Source organism: Triticum urartu, chromosome 1 (genome assembly GCF_003073215.2).
Source record: "Triticum urartu cultivar G1812 chromosome 1, Tu2.1, whole genome shotgun sequence".
Classification (NCBI taxonomy): Eukaryota; Viridiplantae; Streptophyta; class Magnoliopsida; order Poales; family Poaceae; genus Triticum; species Triticum urartu.
In genome coordinates this window covers 24,678,326-24,698,188 of record NC_053022.1, presented here as the reverse complement: position 1 = coordinate 24,698,188, position 19,863 = coordinate 24,678,326, and the positions used below count along the sequence as shown (strand labels likewise).

The 19,863-nt window shown below is 41.7% G+C and overlaps 1 protein-coding gene across 1 annotated transcript; it reads right to left on the bottom strand.

Moving 5' to 3' along the window:
- Positions 1 to 4,514: 4,514 nt before the first annotated feature.
- Positions 4,515 to 5,540, bottom strand: LOC125532611. Its single transcript, XM_048696611.1, has 3 exons — positions 5,318 to 5,540; positions 5,066 to 5,194; positions 4,515 to 4,589 (listed from the first exon to the last, which is right to left on the bottom strand). Exons 1-3 carry the CDS (start codon positions 5,510 to 5,512, stop codon positions 4,515 to 4,517), a joined length of 399 nt encoding a protein of 132 aa, XP_048552568.1. The 5' UTR covers positions 5,513 to 5,540.
- Between the last annotated feature and the right edge of the window lie 14,323 nt (positions 5,541 to 19,863).

Below are 19,863 nucleotides of genomic sequence, written 5' to 3'. Positions count from 1 at the left end.
CCGTTAATGGAAAATTCTGGAAGGTTTTTCTTTTACCTTTTTTGTTTTCTTGTTTGTCTATTCCAGTTTCTTTTACTTTAATTTCTATAATTTTAAATAACACAACTATTTTATAATTTCAAGAAAAATATTTTCAAAAAATGTTGGCAAATTTGGTAATATAGTCGCGTTGTCAAAAATATTAATTTGAAAAAAAATGTATTTGAAAAAATGTTTGCACTTGGCCCAGTTTTACCTCCCGCGGGTGCTTTTGGGTACTCTTTTTTTTTAGTTCAAGTGCTTTTGGGTACTAGTCAATCACTATGGATGAATCTATGATATGCGAAATGAAAAGAACACATCCATCACTTGAACTATTGCCGCCGAAGAAGATTCTTTCTCGCCAAAAGAACATGCGGGCCGATCGAGACTAAACCAAATTAGCCATGTTGATATATACGACTTTGAGAAAACACATCTTTCCTCCACGCGCGGCAGACCCGCATGGAGCTACAGCGGCCGGGATTGGCAGAGTAGTTGGGTGCTCTCAGGTGGCGAAGGCATGTCGTTGTTTGAGAGCCAGCGATGTAAATGGGCTGATCCATTTTAGATTGGAAAACTATTACAACATCTGGTTTGGGAACCGTCCTGACCGGTATTGGAAACTTTGTAAAAGGTTTTTGACTTTTTTATGTTTTGAGTTTTGTTTATTTATTTCGGATTTCTTCTATTTTGCTCTTTCTTTTTATAATTTTTAAAACACAAAATGTTTTATAATTTTCAAAAAAATGGTTTTGAATATAGTTTTGAAAATATGTTAATGTTGCCAAAAAGTTAACAAATTTGAAAAAAATATATTTTAAAAATGTTTGCACATGGGCCAGTTTTACCTCCAGGTGCTTTTGGGTACTACTCCCTCCGTCCCAAAATTCTTGTCTTAAATTTGTCCAAATACGAATGTATCAAGTCATATTTTAGTATTAGATACATCCGTATCTAGACAAATCTAAGATAAAAATTTTGGGACGATGAGTACTAGTCAATCACTACCCCCCCCCCCCCCCCCCACTAGAAAAACTAGTCAACCACTATGGATGAATCTATGATATGCGAAATGCAGCACACCTCCATCATTTGAACTATAGCAACTGAGTAAGATTCTTTCTCACCGAAAAAAAATGTGAGCCTCTTTTAGGCCAACTCCACCGCGCGACCCTATCCTGTCCGCCCCAGTCCGTTTGGGATAAAAGGGACAAAGGAGGCGGCCCAGCGCGCGGGAGCAAACGGACTTTTGTCCGTTTTGTGTCCGCTTTCGACCCATCCGCAACCCAAGTTTGCGCCGCTTTTGGGGTGAAACGGACACCACGCGGACGCGTGGGTCGTCTGCGCGTGTCCTCCCCTGGCCCGCCCGTCGGTGGCACAGGACGGACCAAGGGTGGTCGTGCGCCGCGTGTCTACAACACCGGAGCATCCCGGATGGGTGTTCATCAAGTGCTTAAACGATGGGGTATGTGCTCTTTTAGCTTCGGTGCATGTTTGTGCTCTTGGATTAGACTAGTGGTGCTAACTTTAAGTTTTATTGTGTAGACTGGATGCAAGTTTTGGTATTGGGAAGAAGAGTACATCGATATGCTGATAGAGCGAAATGTAGTGCATGTTCGTGCACTTTTAGCTAGCCTAGAGGCTTTAGATGAGACAAATGCACTTGTTGCTAGATTAGAGTCTAGGCACGATACTACGTGCGAAGAAGCAACAAGGCACGATACTACGTGTGAGTAAGCAACGTCGACTTCTGACTTGAAGAAGAAAGGAGGGGGCAACGTCGTGCCTCCTCCACAGATCAACAATGAATGCATCGAGAAGGCACTAACCCAACTCAAGGGAGCAGTTATGGAAGTTGGGTATCTTCTCAAATGTATTCTTGTGGTTCTTGCTTTCTTTGGCCTTGTTTTACTAGTCAAAATGTGATGATGTATTGTCATGTACTGAAAATAAATGATAAAAAAAGTTTAAGGACTTGCAAAGAAATATACGCGGATAGGATGGGGCAAATGGATGCGGCCGCGCGCTGGGCGCACGGCCACCGCATTCCAGGACAGGCCCGGATACGACGCCAAACCCCTACCCAAACGAACAGAATCCGGATAAAACGGACGTCCGTTTAGAGTCGGGCGGTGGAGTTGGCCTTACGTAGCCCATCGAGACTAAACGAAATTGTGCCAAGATGTGCTTTCGCCTCGTGCACACGCCAAATGACGGTCACCCTCTCTGCTTACCAAACTGGCCGGTGGAGGTGCCCCCTTCATCCTCCTCGTAGCCCGGTCGACGGTGCTGGGCTGCTCCTCTCCTGGCTCGGCACCACCACGGAGCTCCCCTATCCGGACACTCCATGGTGCCGCCATGGAGCAGGATCCCGGCTAGACAGCTGGAGAGCGATCTTTCGGCAGCGGCGAAGGTCCATGGCCTGTCGACCGTCCGGCAGTGTAGCTACCGATTTGTTCCCCGACTGTGGAACCCTCTGCTCTCCAATCTCTATCGTCTCATTTTTTTCCTTTTCAGGAGATAATTGATTTCTACTGCGGCGGCCCATGAAATTGATGCCATGTGCCTTACTGGAAGCGGACCATGAAATTGAGGCCATGTGCGTCCCTGAAGCAAGCAACCTTTTGCTTTTCCATTGTTCTGAAAAAAAATTATTTGCCTATAAAAATTCTACTCGCATACTGTAATTGGATTCTAGTTGATTAATAAAGCTTCCCAATTTCGATGCAAAAAATATGTTCGCAAACCAGTTTAAATGAAATAAATTAATTAAGGTTCTATATTTTCAAAAAGTATATATTTTATTTAGGGCTCAAATTCTCTCGAGATATCGTTTTCTATATTGCAGTGCCTACGCCATCCACCGGCCCGTCGCCTCGCGCAACGGCTGCCCGGATCCTTCTCCGGCGCCCCACCGCTGGGAGCGGCAGATCCTCATCTAGTGCGTCGCCTCCAGGCACAAAAGCCACATGAGGCAGAGTAGCTGGGTATCCTCATCATGGTGATTCTTATTTGACCATTAAACATCAAACAGCGAAATCACTAAAAGCACATGGCGCGCTGCATGTGCGCCACTTGTCGCAACCTGGAAGTTTTTCTTTTTTTATAGATCTGGTTATTCAAAATGTTTTATCTCTTGAACCGTGTGTCCAAATCTCGAACCGCTTTCGCCATTGGATTCCTCGCGTCGAGATCTTCAAAACTAGATCCCATGTTGATAGGTTTTGACGAACTTTTTTTTCACGAAAAAACCGGACGAAAAAACCGACGAAAAAACCGAACCGGAAACACGGGTTTTTTCCCTTTCCGAAAGAAGCACGTCCGTGCCTCTAACAAAAGCACAACCGTGCCTCTGGCGGAAGCAAAACCGTGCCTCTCGCGAAAGAAAAAAAACAAAAAACGCATTTAGGTTATGCTACTGTTGTCAGCACTTCAAGACGAACTTGTAGGTTAAATATTTGAGTTTCATTTGTAAACTTGTTGACATACGAACCTTTGAAATTTACGGTGCCCGGTTTGATGATCAGAGGCTTCACGTCATGCATATGTTTGTTAGTGAAATATTCTAGGTATGACGACAAAATGATAGTTGCCTTCAAGAGGTCCGACAAGAACCTGAATGACAACCTCAATGATATAGTACTTAGTTCTGTGACGTGTGTATTACTTTCTCATTTGACACACTTTGCTTTTGATAATTTTTTAAGAAACCTCATGTTTACTCTTATTTTATAGTAGATACATTGCTATTCTCATTTATAGGCACTATAAGATTTAAGAATTTTGGACATGGAAATCATTTTTATATTTGTTGTAATAATATTATTTCTACTACCTGTTCATATATATACAATCATCTAAGGTTCTTGTGAATATGCAGGTAAGATTGGGCAGTGTGCTACTTGGTGTTGCTCATCATAATCAAACATCAGGAGGGCCGACGGCAAGAACCTAAATAACAGCCTCGATAATTTGTATGATCTGTTGATGTAAAATGAAGTGTACTTATGATGTGTGATATATTTTGTCAATAAAAATTGCAAGTTATCATTTTGTAGAGGAATTTACAAACTGCTATTATGTAGATACATAGAGCTGAACTGTGTAATGTTGTACTTAACAAATATTTTCTCTTGGACCAAAATTGCCATTAGGCTTTGTGTAATGCATTATACTAAAAATTGGGCTGAAAGAAGTGGGTTAATGTGCTCAGCCACGATGAATTTTGTGACGGAAAATACTATCCACGTAGGTAGACACGTCATTCAAATTGGTGAATAAAAAATCTTACATGTGTTAGTCCATGACGGATTGTTCCGTCACAATGGATTGGGCCTGGGCGGGCCTGGGGCAGATGCATGACGGACAAGAGTCGTCATGTAAGGTATGCTGTCAAATTATGACGCGATATACATGACGGATTTCAAATCTGTCATGGACAGGCACCCATGACAGTTTTCCACTAATCCATGATGGATCAAAACTGTCACGTATTAACATATTTCTTGTAGTGCAAGCCCTCGCTCTGCAGCCGCAGCTGATGCCAATTCAGCTATGAGGTTGGATACCTGCGAAAGGTAAAAAAAAACACAAATGGATCTTGTTGGAAGAATGAGTGTCTGTTGCTCTAGGGACAGATGTCGTTAAGCTCAATCCTGGAGTATTATCAAGAAATTGATGAGGTTAGGTAAAGACATGGATCCCGTGTAGTCCTTTTTCCCTGGAAAGTTAACAGAGACAGTTCCAAAACAGCAACTAGACAATGCTTTGTTGAATAAAACATCTTGTTATTATTGTAATGGAAGTGAAGGGCAAAAAAACTACTATATCATTGCACAACAATTTGATGACATACTCTTCTACTTCCTCAGTCTCAAAATAAGTGTCTTAAGCTTAGTATGACTTTGTACTAAGGTTAGTACAAAGTTAAGACACTTACTTTGGGACGGAGGGAGTATTATTTTGGGGCCTATGAACTAATGGAACGAAATAGCTCGGGTCTCAAACAGATGTAAGGCATTCATGAAGTAGGAGAGGAAATTACCTCGGACCGGTACTCTTTCTCGACCGCGCCAACCGTGGCCCCCGGATGACGAGCTCCGACGAGCATGAAGGCTGAAATCCAAATGAGCTTCTCTAGCATTTGCTTCTCGAAGGCGTCCTTGTCAAGCACCTGAGAAATCTCACAGACGAGTATTGTATTTTTCAGATATTGGTCAGGAGTATGAGTAGTACTAAGCCAGAAAGTTTGGGACATTTTAAGCCGAAATCCAATGGAAGCTAATATACTATGGACCTTGCAGGTGAGGCCTCCGTTTTGGAGCCTGGCGGCGACGGCGGGGGCCCAGTTGCCAAAGGCGGCGGTGAGGCCCTCCGGGTTGGCGTCGGTGATGCCGTCGACGGGGGGCTCCCCGAGCTTGGAGACCACGAAGTAGGCGAGCACCTGGTTGGCGCCGGCGAGGCCCTTGCTCTCCAGCCACGGCTCCAGCATCCCGTTCTGGAAGAAGACGAGATCTGGTAGCTAGCTTCTCCATTGTCAGCTCAGCTCAGAGCAGCAATTTAGATGGTAGAGTAGAAGAGTTGGCTAGGGATGAAAAAACGCACCTTGCTAAGGATTGGTATAATTTCGATGGTGGCATGGTTGTTTGGCGTAGTTTTGCACTTAGTTTTGCTGGCCCATCAGTGCTTCTATCGCCGAATTATTTCCTTTGCACCAATTCTGCAGACTCATTTTATCCTATTTTCCTTTTCCCGTTTCCATTGTTTGTTTTCTTACTTCTTTCTTTTGCTCCTTTTCCCCCCTTTATTACCTTTTTCATTAGTAAAAACACATTTGTCTTTGTGTTTTATATGAGTATTTGTGAAAAAGAACACAACGGACATGTCGTAAAGCCTGGTGAATAATTTTTAAATACACATTGAACGAGTTTTTAAGCAGGTGAACGTTTATTTAATACACGCTGAACATTACTTTAATGCATGGTGAATATTTTTTCAGCCCGGTGAACATGCTGAACTTTTTTTGAACGAAAAACATGTTTTAATATATGGTGAATACTTTTTAAAACACAGTGGTCATATTTAGTAGATGATGGACAATACATGCGGAGCAATTTTTACAACAGGGTGAACATTTATTTAATCCTGGTGAATATTTTCTAATACATGGTGAACATTTTTTTGAACTCGTCAGGCTTTTTTGGTACACTATGAACATGCTTAAGCCTACCAAGATTCATTAAAACATGGTGAACATTGTTTTGAACACGGTGGGCTTTTTCTTAGTACATGATAATCATCTTGAAATACACGCTGAACATATTTTTACAAAAGTGTGCATGCATATTTATGTGAATATTCACATTTTTTAAAAAATATTCATATTTTTAAAACATTCACATATTTTTAGAAATGTTCATGTAGTGTTAAAAAAATGTTTTCTGAACTATTATTATTTTTCAAATTTTATCTCTGAAAAATCATGTTTTGTACGAAATATAAAAATCAAAACCATAGGAGCGCTCCGCAAAGAAAACAGGACGACATGGAATTGGCATTCGACCCATTAACGTGCCCTGATCGTTGAGCTCCATATAACGCAGTGAGCATCATATAAGAGCACTCACGAATTTATGGAGACCTGTGTGCATGGGCCGTCATATGACGATCCATGGCAAAAACAAATGAGCAGGGCGTTAGGGTCAAGTACGTTTTTACGTTTTTAAATAGTTAAATAATTGAAAACCTACTCCCTCCGTTCATAAATATTGTAATATGGGCTTCATACGGATTGAAATGAGTGAACAAACACACTAAAATATGTCTATACACATCCGATTCAGAAAAAGTTAAAACGTCTTATATTTATGAATGGAGGGAGATTAAAAAATAGAAAATAGATTGAAAAATTGTTTTGTATGGGTTTAAAATATTTTATTTCATATTGAAAAATAAATAGTATATTAAGAAATGTTCACCATACATTTAATAACAGTTAATCATATATGAAAATCTTGCCATAAATTAGTAAAAGCTCACTATGTATAAGAAATTTACCATATAACAAATAAATCTTAAATGTGTATTTAGAAAATGTTCATCTTATATTAGAATTATAGTATAAAAATATAAAAAATAACAGAAAAACCATATCTAGAAGAAAAAACCCATAAAAACGAAATGAAAAATATCAGTATGTTATGTATTCAAAAGTTCACTTTTCTTAATTTTAAAGTTTTGCCTCTTCATTTATTTCGAACAGCACATCGTCTACAGTCGTACCTGGAACCTGTGGAGTTTCTTTCGGATCGCAGCGGAGGTTGCTTTGTCCTTTGGTGTAGAATATGGAGGTTACCTATCTATAAATTATTCGATTGACCCATTTATACTCGGTAGAATAGATTTCTACTTGAGTGGGCTACTTGTGTGGATACGGTTTTTACATTCTCAACTGTTGGAGATTGCTCATTCTCAGCTGCTGATATCTTTTGTATGGTGTGATCGATGTACTTGTGGAGAGGTAATTAATCTGCATGCACCATCGTGCCTGAACTTGTGCAGTAGTACCTTCTGTTGAATCACAGTGGAGGTTGCTTTGTAGTCCTTTGCTTTTTCTGAACCTTGTAATCGGGCCTGGTCTTGTTGTTCAGGCTTCTTTCCATGAATGGAGCCGGCCGGGGGAGATCTCCCTGTTATTATTCGTGAAAAAGAAAAGACATTTCTTTTATGAAAAGTGGTTTTCAATTATGTCAAGCTAATAAGCAGCAACTGCAGAGAAACCACCCTTCCCATACACCCGGGTTTAAGGCATTAATATATATTTTTCACTTCCCATGTATATATATACAGCACAGTGGAAGCACAAGCTGCAAAAACATGTGGTAAGCAGGATGGATGTCACAAAGCCAACCATGGTAGGGGGTGGAGTGGCAACCGCCCTGCACGTCAAATGATATGGACCGCCTTGAGGGAATAAATCTCTATACCAATTCAAAGATAGATATATTTTTTTCTTTCTGAATTCAGTTTTGTCAGAGTATGGTCCATAACAAAACATGGCCTTGATCGATTGCTTATCGCTGCCACTATAATGTCAGTGTAAATAAACCCCGTTGAATTGAATCTCCAAGGTTATGTTTTTTCACCTTGTTTGTTAAAGCAATTTTCTCACCAGATATTAATCCCAGTGAAGCTTCTCCAGTCCACCCTCAACAAATGTGCAGGCTAAAATGATTTTTTTTTCAGTGCTGTTGAACCATAAGCCCTACTATCATGTAGACTAGGAACAACCAACACATTTCACATCACTAACATATCCGAGAAGCTGGTCCATGGCTGGATTTTGACTCTAGTGTCTCGCCGTGCATACTTTTGACTCTAGCGATGTACATTGGCTAGATCGGTCTTTTGATTGCATTGGCTAGAGCATGCACTTCTACATGGTATCAGAGCCAAGAGGTCTTGAGTTCAAGACCCGGCCGGCGCAATTAAATTGCAGCCCACTTTCGGTCCACGTTTAGGCCTGAGGGAGCCATACGTGAGGGGGAGTGTTGACGTATAATGTGCTGCCTAGTCTCTTCCATTAGATCGGTCTTTTGGTTGCATTGGCTAGAGCATGAAGCTTAACTTGGTATCAGAGATAAGGTCTTGAGTTCAAGTCTTGGTTTGTGCAATTTATTTAAAAATTGCTGATAGCCCCCCTTTGTGTCCACGTAGAGGCCTCTTGAGTCATACGTGAGTTTCGCACGCCGTCGCTCTCTTCTGGTTGCACGTGTTGAATTGTCTTCCCCGTCACACGTGAGAGGGGGTGTTACAGTATATGTGGATTGTACTAGCCCTTTCCATCAGTTCGGACTTTTGATTGCGTTGGCTACTGCATGAAGCTTAACATACAAGAAGTAGGTATGTTTCAGGTACAAAAATCATGTTAGTATCGGAACTCAAGTTTCAGGTGCATCACTTTGATCCACTGCATTGAGGAATAACTTGGATATATATAAGCAGCCACGTGTTTCGTTTTTATAAACGCTTGTAAAAGTTTCAGAGTCTTGAGAGTTTCAGAGTCTTGAAAGGTGGCCATCTATATATATCCACGTACCTCTACAATCGCTATATATGCAGTTGTCAAGGTACAAAACAGAACCCTGGCTTCTCTGAATCTGTTGACCTTCCTTCCTTGGACTGTGACAAAACACTAGTACGCGATATATACTATTGTCATCTTCTCTGAATTTCATTCCTAACAGCAGCTGCTGCCCAAACACCTGTCATGCATAAAACAGCATACAAGACTCACTCACCTCTCACCATGTTTGCAACATATAGTACTATACTATGAATTGTTTTCTCAACACAAAAAAGCTTGTTACCGATAATATGAAATACGCAGCATATCAAGATTTTTCACTTTCCATGTAGAGTAGAATTCGCAGCTGCCTCATAAGCCCAGGACCTTTATGCCAGCATAACAAAATTCAGCCAACTTCAGACAAATTCAGAGACTTCAGACAAATTCAGAGACGATAACAAGTTGAGTGCCATAGCTTCGGAAGACTTGCACCTGCACTAAAGGGTCCCTTTCTTGGGAGTTTCAGCTCCTGACGGGCAGCCACCTTTACGAACAATCAGTCTGCAGTTAGCAAGCTACAAAATGGAAGCCTGGCTTCTCTTCCATCCAGGCGAATGCCAAATCTGTTGACCTTGGTTGGACTGTCACAAAACACCACTACACGATACTAGTGTCATCTCCCCCACTCCGCATTGCTCTTCTCTCAACTTCATTTCTAACAGCTGCTGCAACCGAGTCCAAATGAATGAATAATCTAGATAGATTTTTCACATTCCATGTAGAGTAGAATTCGCAGCTGCCTCATAAGTCATAACTCATAAATCATAAGGCTAGCACAGTTCAAACATTGGGTAGTGCTACGACAGGATTCAGTCAGACTGGAGATGAAAATGAACTCAAGATGGCTCCTATACATGTTAGCGTACATCCATCCAGTTGACATCTCCAGAATGCACAAGCTTAACGTTTTTTGTTTTTTTTTTGTTGAAAGGCACGAGCTTAACGCTGTTAGTAACTCAACTCTGATAAATCATAACTCTGATAAACCTGATTGATTGTGCGAAGAAGAAGAACATGCAACTTCAACTCTGCTCTCTCCTTTCTTGTGAGATCATGGCAATGGCAGTTCTTCTTCTTCTGAATGAATGAATAAATGAATGAATGAAGTGTTTCGATGCAAATTCTATAGAAGACCGCTAGCAAAGGAAGATGTGTTTCTATTCTTTCTGAATGCAGCTCCATGGGTGTAAACTGAAGATACGCTCAGTCCATATCCATCATGTCTGACTTGCAGAGAAGCAAGATGCCAACTTAATTTGGCAACATCACCCAAAAATAAACTATCATCCATGATTATGTATGTAGTGGTGAAACAGGGCATATGCCGTGATAGAGAAAACGCCATCGTATAATAACAACAAGGAAAAAAAAGACCTGATGCACACTACTGTATACATACTGAAACAAGTGTTTGTGAAATTCTTTCATCAGGTTACAGCAACCAACTCAAAGAATATAAACAAAACACAAGCGCTCTCTCCGCGCGGCCACACTATTAACTCTTCTCTCCTGAAGGCACACATCACTTGTCTTAACCAAAGGTATGGAGGAAAAGAAACAAATTCGCCGATCCAACTTTGAGTTTAGTGGTGTAGGTAGCCGCGCCCCTTCCGCCGTTGGCGATTTGATTTACTTGTAACCAAGCAGAAAGATGAGGATCCATCTAGTACAAGCTAGTCTCCCTTCCGCCTGCTCTCATCAAGATTTAAACACTAGTAGAAAACAGGGCTATGGTCCAGGCCGGCTCAGCCCATTAGTCCCGGTTCAGTGTAGAACCGGGACTAATGTGGGCATTGGTCCCGGTTCGTGAGCCCAGGGGGCCGGCCGTACCACGTGGGCCATTGGTCCCGGTTCGTCTGGACCTTTTGGTTCCGGTTGGTGGGACGAACCGGGACCAATGGGCCTCGCTCCTGGCCCACCACCATTGGTCCCGGTTGGTGGCCTGAACCGGGACCAAAGGCTCCCCTTTAGTCCCGGTTCTTGCCACAAACCGGGACCAATGAGGTGCCTATATATACCCTCGCCCGCGAGCAGAGCACTCCAATGCTCTGTTTTTCTCTGGCCGGCGAGGGGAGGGGTTTGTGGTGCTCTAGCTCACCTCCTATGCACATGAGGTGTTCGATGGAATGCCCGAGCCACACTACTTAAACTTTCTCCTATCGAAGCTCGACCTCCAAGCTCCATTTTCCTCGAGATTTGTCTAGATTTAGCGGTCCGTCACGCCCCGTCCCCGTCTTCACCGCCGTCGATCACCCGCGCTGATCTCATCACCGACACCACCGTGGTGAGCCTCTTGTTCTTATCTTCTTTCTGAAAGGAAAAATATTCTTACTTGTCTGTTTAGATAGATACTTGTATCATTTTCTTACATTTATTTATTGCATCTTATATAGTGCGATGGTTTTGGTATCCGCCCCCGTCGGCCCTCGTCCTGTCTATGATTCGGATTTGTATGTATATTATCTTTATAACCTATTGGTTCATTTATTGTTATGAAAATTATGCCGACCAACGTGACATAGATTTTATTTATCGTAGGATGTATGTGAATCGGAAATGCCAACCGACCCTATTGTCGAGAGGTTAATTTAGTAAAGAAGAAAACAATTTGTTGAAGGAAAAAATAAAAAAATTGAGGAGGAGAAGATGATATTGGAGTTGCATGTTGCGGATGTCGTCGATGATCAGAAGATCAAGATGGATGCAATGCGCTTGAATATTAGAAAGATTAGAAAATATGCCATTCATACCGAGGCTTGGTATCATTATGCCGTTGGATCAATTGTTACCTTGGTTGCGATTATGATCGCATTTGTTTTCGCATTGAAATGTTTTACATAGTTTCAATGTATGGTTTAATTAATTAGATGCTCTGGAGAGCTATATGTTGTTAGATGAGAACTATGTATGCACTTTGGTTTTAATGTGATGATGAACTTCTATTAATTTGGACACTTAATTATATATAATGCACGCAGATGAACCGGCAATGGATGTACGGTGACAGACACACCTGCGAGTACATTAAGGGCGTGCATGAGTTTCTCGATGCGGCTGAGGCAAACAAGCAGAATGGTTTTATGTGTTGTCCATGCACTGAATGTGGGAATACGAGGTCTTACTCTAACCGAAAATCCTTCACTCCCACCTGCTTTACAAGGGTTTCATGCCACACTATAATGTTTGGACGAGGCACGGAGAAATAGGGGTTATGATGGAAGACGGCGAAGAAGAAGAGTACGATGACAACTATGTGCCCCCTGAATACGGTGATGCTGCAACGGGGGGAGCTGGTGAAGATCAAGAGGAACCAGACGATGTGCCCAATGATGCTGCAATGGGTGAAGGTGCTGAAGATCAAGGGGAACCAGACGATGTGCCCGATGATGATGATCTCCGCCAGGTCATTGTTGATGCAAGGACGCAATGCGAAAGTTAAAAGGAGAAGCTGAAGTTCGATCGCATGTTAGAGGATCACAAAAAAGGGTTATACCCCAATTGGGAAGATGGCAACACAAAGCTCGGTACTGTACTGGAATTGCTGCAGTGGAAGGCAGAGAATGCTGTGGCTAACAAAGGATTTGAGAACTACTGAAAATATTGAAGAAGAAGCTTCCAAAAGGATAACGAATTGCCCGACAGTACATACGCAGCAAAGAAGGTCGTTATGCCCTCTAGATTGGAGGTGGAAGGAAAGATACATGCATGCCCTAATGACTGCATCATCTTACCGCGGTGCATACAAGATCTGAACGCATGCCCGGTATGCGGTGCATTGCGGTATAAGATCAGACGAGATGACCCCTGGTAATGTTGACAGCGAGCCCCTCAGGAAGAGGGTTCCTGCGAAGGTGATGCGGTATGCTCCTATAATACCACGGTTGAAACGTCTGTTCAGAAACGAAGAGCATGCCAAGTTGATGCGGTGGCACAGTGAGAACCGAAAGAAAGATGGGAAGTTGAGAACACCCGCTGACGGGTCGCAGTGGAGAAAAATCGAGAGAAAGTACTGGGATGAGTTTGCAAAGGACCCAAGGAATGTATGGTTTGCTTTAAGCGCGGATGGCATTAATCCTTTCGGGGAGCAGAGCAGCAATCACAGCACCTGGCCCGTGACTCTATGTATGTATAACCTTCCTCCTTGGATGTGCATGAAGCGGAAGTTCATTATGATGCCAGTTCTCATCCAAGGCCCTAAGCAACCCGGCAACGAAATTGATGTGTACCTAAGGCCATTAGTTGAAGAACTTTTACAGCTGTGGAATGGAAACGGTGTACGTACATGGGATGAGCACAGACAGGAGGAATTTAACCTTAAGGCGTTGCTGTTCGTGACCATCAACGATTGGCCCGCTCTCAGTAACCTTTCAGGACAGACAAACAAAGGATACCACGCATGCACGCACTGTTTAGATGACACTGAAAGTATATACCTGGACAAATGCAGGAAAAATGTGTACCTGGGCCATCGTCGATTTCTTCCGACCAACCATCAATGTCGAAAGAAAGGCAAGCATTTCAAAGGCGAGGCAGATCACCGGAAGAAGCCCGCCATGCGCACCGGTGATCACGTGCTTGCTATGGTCAATGATTTACACTATAATCTTTGGAAAGGGTCCTCGGTGGAATTGATCTGTTGCCTGTTCCATTTGAGGAGTTCTATCAGTTCTTCAATCAATTGGCCCTCGATAAAGCAACTGTCACCTGCTACTGTCTGTAAGTAGTACTACTTCTGTCATTAAGTTTCTCTATATAGCTTAGCTCTCATTGCATGTATTTATAATCATCCTCACTATATTATGCAGATTGAAGATCATCGAATTGAAGAAAAGACAAGTCGGTGAATATTGGGTTCATTACCACAAATCTCATAGATGCAACTCAGGTTAAATTTCATGCCGCAGAAACCGAAGCCAGCATGCTAGAATTGTTGATAATAAATCAAAACAAAGATATAATACTCTTTCCTTACAACTTCAAGTGAGTGTTACTGTCTTGTGCGTATTCGGTTTCCCTTATATATTAGTCAAGGTTATAGTAATGTAATTGATGAGTTATGCATGTGTGTGCAGTTTCCACTATATTCTCCTACATATTAAGCTCGAGCAGGGACTAGTAACCGTCTTAGACTCAAGACGAAAAGATCCCAAGGACTATGCAGACATGACTCAAATACTCGAGAAGTAAGTTAAATCGATCATTATCCACCATATCAGCAACTTTGTTCATTTCCTGATATATCAAGTAATTGTTTTCTTTGTCCGCAGGGTTTGGAGAAAATTCACCAGAAAAGCTCCGGGACTGCCGAAGGAGCTGCAATTTAGACACCCGAAAGTAAGTACTAGCTATAGTAGCATTTTAAGCGCATCTACTAGTCATTCAAGCGCTAGTTTCATCAATACCATTTGGCATTCTTGCTTATCAGTTTGATTAACCTCTATTTCTTGTAAAGTGGTTGTGGCAGGAACAAGGGAATGATTTCTGTGGATACTATGTTTGCGAGTCCATCCGCCACACGACCTGTGAGCGGGGCGGGTACTCTAACGAACAATATGAAGTACGTAAATAACAACATTCACAATTTTATTTTATTACCATCATTTGTGTTGAGTTTCATTCATTCATATATATATGTATTGACCCCCTTCTTTAAATTAGATGTTTCGGAAGCGGGATGAACTCCTAGCACCAGCTCGCATGCGAGGAATTCAAGAGGAATTGGCGGCATTCTTTCTTGACCACGTGATCCCTGAAGACGGAGAATTCTATGTTAACCCTGAGTCCGTATGATTATATTTGTAAGAGATAATTACTGTATATATGTAGCCGGTAGTGTCAGATAGATATACGAGAACTTGTTGTTCGACCAATCTCTCGGAGAAGGAGAGGTGGTCGATATCACTTCTCTCTGTATATATGCATATAAGTTCATGACGATCTTCTGTTTCCTTCGTTTGCTTACTAGCTAGCTAGCGTGTCTAGTCCTCTCTATATACGTATGTATAGTACGTAGCGTCGACCAAGCACAGACATAACAGAGGACACTTCTCTCTATTAATTATAACTAGCTAACACAATATATGAAACACCTAAATTAACCCCCTAAAACCCCCAACCCCCCCCCCCCCCTCCAAAAAAAAAAAAAACCCCAGCCACAGAAGTGCTGACGCGTGGATGCCTATTGGTCCCGGTTGGTGCCACCAACCGGGACCAAAGGGTCTCCTGACTGGGCTCTGCGCACTGCCCACGTGGAGGGCCTTTAGTCCCGGTTCTGGATTGAACCGGGACTAAAGGGTGGAGGTATTAGTACCGACACTTTAGTCCCGGTTCCTGAACCGGGACTAAAGGCCCTTACGAACCGGGACTATAGGCCCTTTTTCTACCAGTGAAACTGGATGAGATACTAAGTACTCCCTCCGTGCATGCATACTCAACACTCAAAAATTATAAAGCCGGCCAGTTAATATGCAATGTGCTTTGCTTAGCATATTGCTAAACAGATGTATTGATAACCGTAGTTTCTTTTGCCAGCAAATGTATTGTCAGCTCACTACTCTCTTTCCGAGCAATTAACTAGCGCCAGATTTCCACTCAAGTTAACTAGCGCCAGAGCAGAAGAATGAACTAAAAACACAACTGCGACTTGAAGCATGATTAAGTAATAGCAGAGAAAAAAAAATACTCTCATAGTACCTCACCAGTCACCACCTCTCTGGTTATCCGCATTGTTATGAGGACTACCTCACTACCATGTTTTGTTCGGCCGTGTACTTTGTTCGTTTGTTGCTTTTAAGTAGTAGAAGAAACTGCCAGGTACTCAAGCTGAAATTGAACATAGTAGGAACCCAGTTGCTCGTCTATACAAAAAAAAAATTGAGCAGAGCAACCCCTAAAATATTTAGCAGAGCGTGCTGACTAACGAAATTGAACTGTGTTTTTTGGGTCCATTTCTGCCTCCAGGAAGTTGGGGGAAAAATCAACACTTCCCTTTATCGCGAAAATAAAATAAAAAATCAACACTTCTCTTGCCTGTGAATTGAATCCCCGATTGATTTTGCAAAGAATAACAAGATTGGTGTAGCTGCAAACAAACAGGCAGCGTCGACTATGCTCTCTTCTTTCTTGTGAGATCATGACAATGTCAGTTCTTCTTCTTCTTCTTCTGAAGGATGCGAATTCTTTCGATAGAAGACTGTTGGCAAAGGGAGGGTGACACTTCATGTCAGCGAGTGTCCTTAATGCAGAGTCAAATCGATGAGCATCAGTTGAGCCTCAAGGACGAGCCATACTGTATCCATGGGTGTAAACTGAAGATACATTCAGTCCACATCCATCATACTCGATCACAAAAGGACACTCGCTCACAAATAGTCTCCTAGTCTCCATGCAGCTAGAATATTAATTGTTTCCTCGATCACAAAAGCTTACTACTGCCAGCAATATAAGATACACTGATATATGACAACACATATTTTAGCCTTTGGTTGGCTCTTTCATTGCCATACAGGACCTGCATTGCATCCAAGTGCACGCACGCAATTTGGTGTTACCAAGCTGAGCAGTAGGGTGAAGGCCATCAACAGAGATCCCTGGGAACTACTCCCTTCGTCCCATAACATAAGAGCGTTTTTGACACTAGTGTATTGTAGGGAGTAGCATACTAGCGGTAGCGAACCAGCTATGCTAGCCATTCCACAAATAATCATTTGTTGTTTTCTATGGATAAAGTCCCTATATATTGTAAAAAAAAGCCCATGTGGTTTAAGTAGGCTGCAATCAGTGCGGTCCATTTGAGCTTTCTTTTATTTTTCTAGAATTTGTAAAACCTGAATGATAGTAATAAAAATAAAGTTCAAAAATTAGTGTGTTCGACGTATTATTTTCGGAAACATAATATAAATTGAACTTTAGCTCTGATATTAAAAATGTTTGTATAATTTATAGTAAGACAAATGTTTGCTACATTATAATTCATAAATGATTTTAATTATACAAACATTTGAATAATTATATGCACATTTTAATAATTCATAATTTTGTTGTTTCAAATTGACGTACTGACAGCAGCTGCACCGTCACAAAATGCTGATCAACTCTCACAAAACACTCTGCAAATGCTCTCATCTCTGTTCTACTCTCAATCAACCAAGCGTGCCCAAAACTACTCTGCAACCACTTGGCAAGGTACAAAACTAAGCTCTGCATTCCCTCGCTTGCATCCAGGTGAATGCCTAATCAGTTGATCTTCGACTCCATCGATATCCCACAAAATCATCTCTGTACTTCTTCACCAAATATAAGGTAATATCACCGGCGGTGCTTAAACTTGCCACACATGTTCACTTTAGTGCTTGCTTTATATATGTCTCTATGACCAGTGGGTCTCACATGTCAGCATAAAGGGAAAATCCTAGTTAAAGATTGTAGTTCCTAGGATTCGAACTAGTGCTAGTGAACCAGCTGTGCTCGCCACTCCACAAATTATGATTTCTTGTTTTTTATGGTTAAAATCCCTATCCATTGTCAAAAAAAAGCATGCCCATGTTAGCTTTCTTTTATTTTTCTCAAATTTGTAAAACATACGTAAATTATAATCATAGTAATAAAAATAAAGTTCAAAAATTAGTGTGTTATAAATATTAAACAAACAATAACTTATTTGGCAAAATTTCAATAATTTTAAATAGTATCGACGTACTATTTTCGAAAAAGTAATATAAACTCACTTTTATTTCTAGTTATAACAATGTTTGTATAATTTAGAGTAAGAAAAATATTTGTTACATTATAATTCATAAATATTAATTTACTCATACAAACATTCTAGTATTTATATGCTCATTTTAATAATTTATAATTTTTTCATTTAATAATTATTTGTATAATCAAAAAGTATTTATAGTTATGCAAAATGTAAAATGTAAAATGTTTATATAAATATTTACATCTGACTAAATTTGAATTATATAGAAATTATGAATATGTGCCACGAGTGAAAGCTATCACAAGTGAATAATAACAAAAATGAGAATATTTGAAAAAATCACATGAACATTTCAAAATAAGTCATTTATTTCTACGTATAATATTTAGAACACACGAATATTTGAGAAAATAATATTACTATGATTATACTCGATAAACTTTTTACCAATTTCTAAAAAGAAGGTAACATGCGCAGAATGGGCTACACTGATTGCAATAGCATCTACAACAGGACTTGACAAATCCGGTCCCACGGACGCGACCGAGCGCGTCAGGGGACAGTGACCGGGCATGCCTCAAATTAGCTACTCTGTATCCGAGTTTCTCATATTTCAATCCCTAGATCCATACAAAGAATGCGGGAAAAATTCTATGTACTACATACTACGTACTACCCTATAGCTAATCTTTGTCGTCGGAGATGTCCACGGCGTCGGTGCCGGTTGCCGAGTGGACGGGCGCGTAGGAGGGCTCCGGCTCCTCCTCCTCCTCCTGCTCGACCTCATCCATGTAGGCGAACATCTCCTCCTCCTCCTCCGCGGCATGGTGCGCCTCCATCTCCAGCCGGCTATGATGTCTCGTCTCCGCATCAGACTTCGAGTGGAGGGAATCGAGGATGGCCTGCTGCTCTGCCTGTAGATCCGCGTCCCGACGTCCCCTACATCCTCCTCCAGCTCCTCCTCAACCTCCTCCAACTCCTCTGAATCCACTATATTCGTAGGTAGCCCCGCAGTAATCCAGACTTCGCGTTGTGCCCGCATCTGCTCAAGGAGCTGCAGCCGGTGCTCCGGCGTAAGAAATGGGAGGCCCCTTGTCCGGCGGCATGGGGGTATGGCTACTAGTGGTGGTGGATGGGGAGTGGAAAGTGCCGGCGGCGGCGGATGGACGAAGGAAAATGTGGAGGGGGTAGGGTTTTGGTGCTGGCGGCCGGCTTAAATCACTACACCACAGCACTACATTCTCGACAGCCAGGTTGGTCGGAAATACAGCTTCCACCAACAAACAGTCGGTTGGGAAAAACTATTGCCGACCGATCATGTTTGTTGGGGAAAGTCCAGACGGGAAAGCCCATTCCCGACCGACATGTCTTTCCCGACCGATTGCTTGACGGCTAAGGGTTATTTTTCCCGACCAACAATCTGTTGGGCCTTCCATGGGCCTTTCCCGACCAACAGTCTGTTGGGGCATTCATTGGCCTTTCCCGACCGACCATCTGATGGGTAATTCTTTCCCGACCAACATTTTGTTGGGCTTGGTGTTAGCCTTTCCTGACCGACTGTTAGGCAGGGTTTGTTTTGCTGACCAACAACCAGACCATGTTTACTTTTGCCAACCAATATTTGATCATCTCTCAAAAAAAACCAATATTTGATCAACATTTTGGTTGGGAAACCACAACTGTAGTTAACATATGATACTAATTGTTGCATACATATACATGTGTTCTAAAGCATAATCACCCAAGACAACATACATCAGGTGCATCAAACATTTTTTATTCAATTAACTAATTGTCACATACATACACTTCAGCCTGTTCTAAGCACCAAGACACCATAGACCAGATTTACATAAGGACAGCCAAAAAAATGAAAGTATGAGACATCCAGTTGACGCGGATCGCTGGCTTCATGGTTCATTGTGAGTCCAATCCTTATGTTTGCGCACTACAGAAGTTAAAGAAGTCTCAATTATTAGAATGCTCAATTAATTTATGAAATTGAATGCAG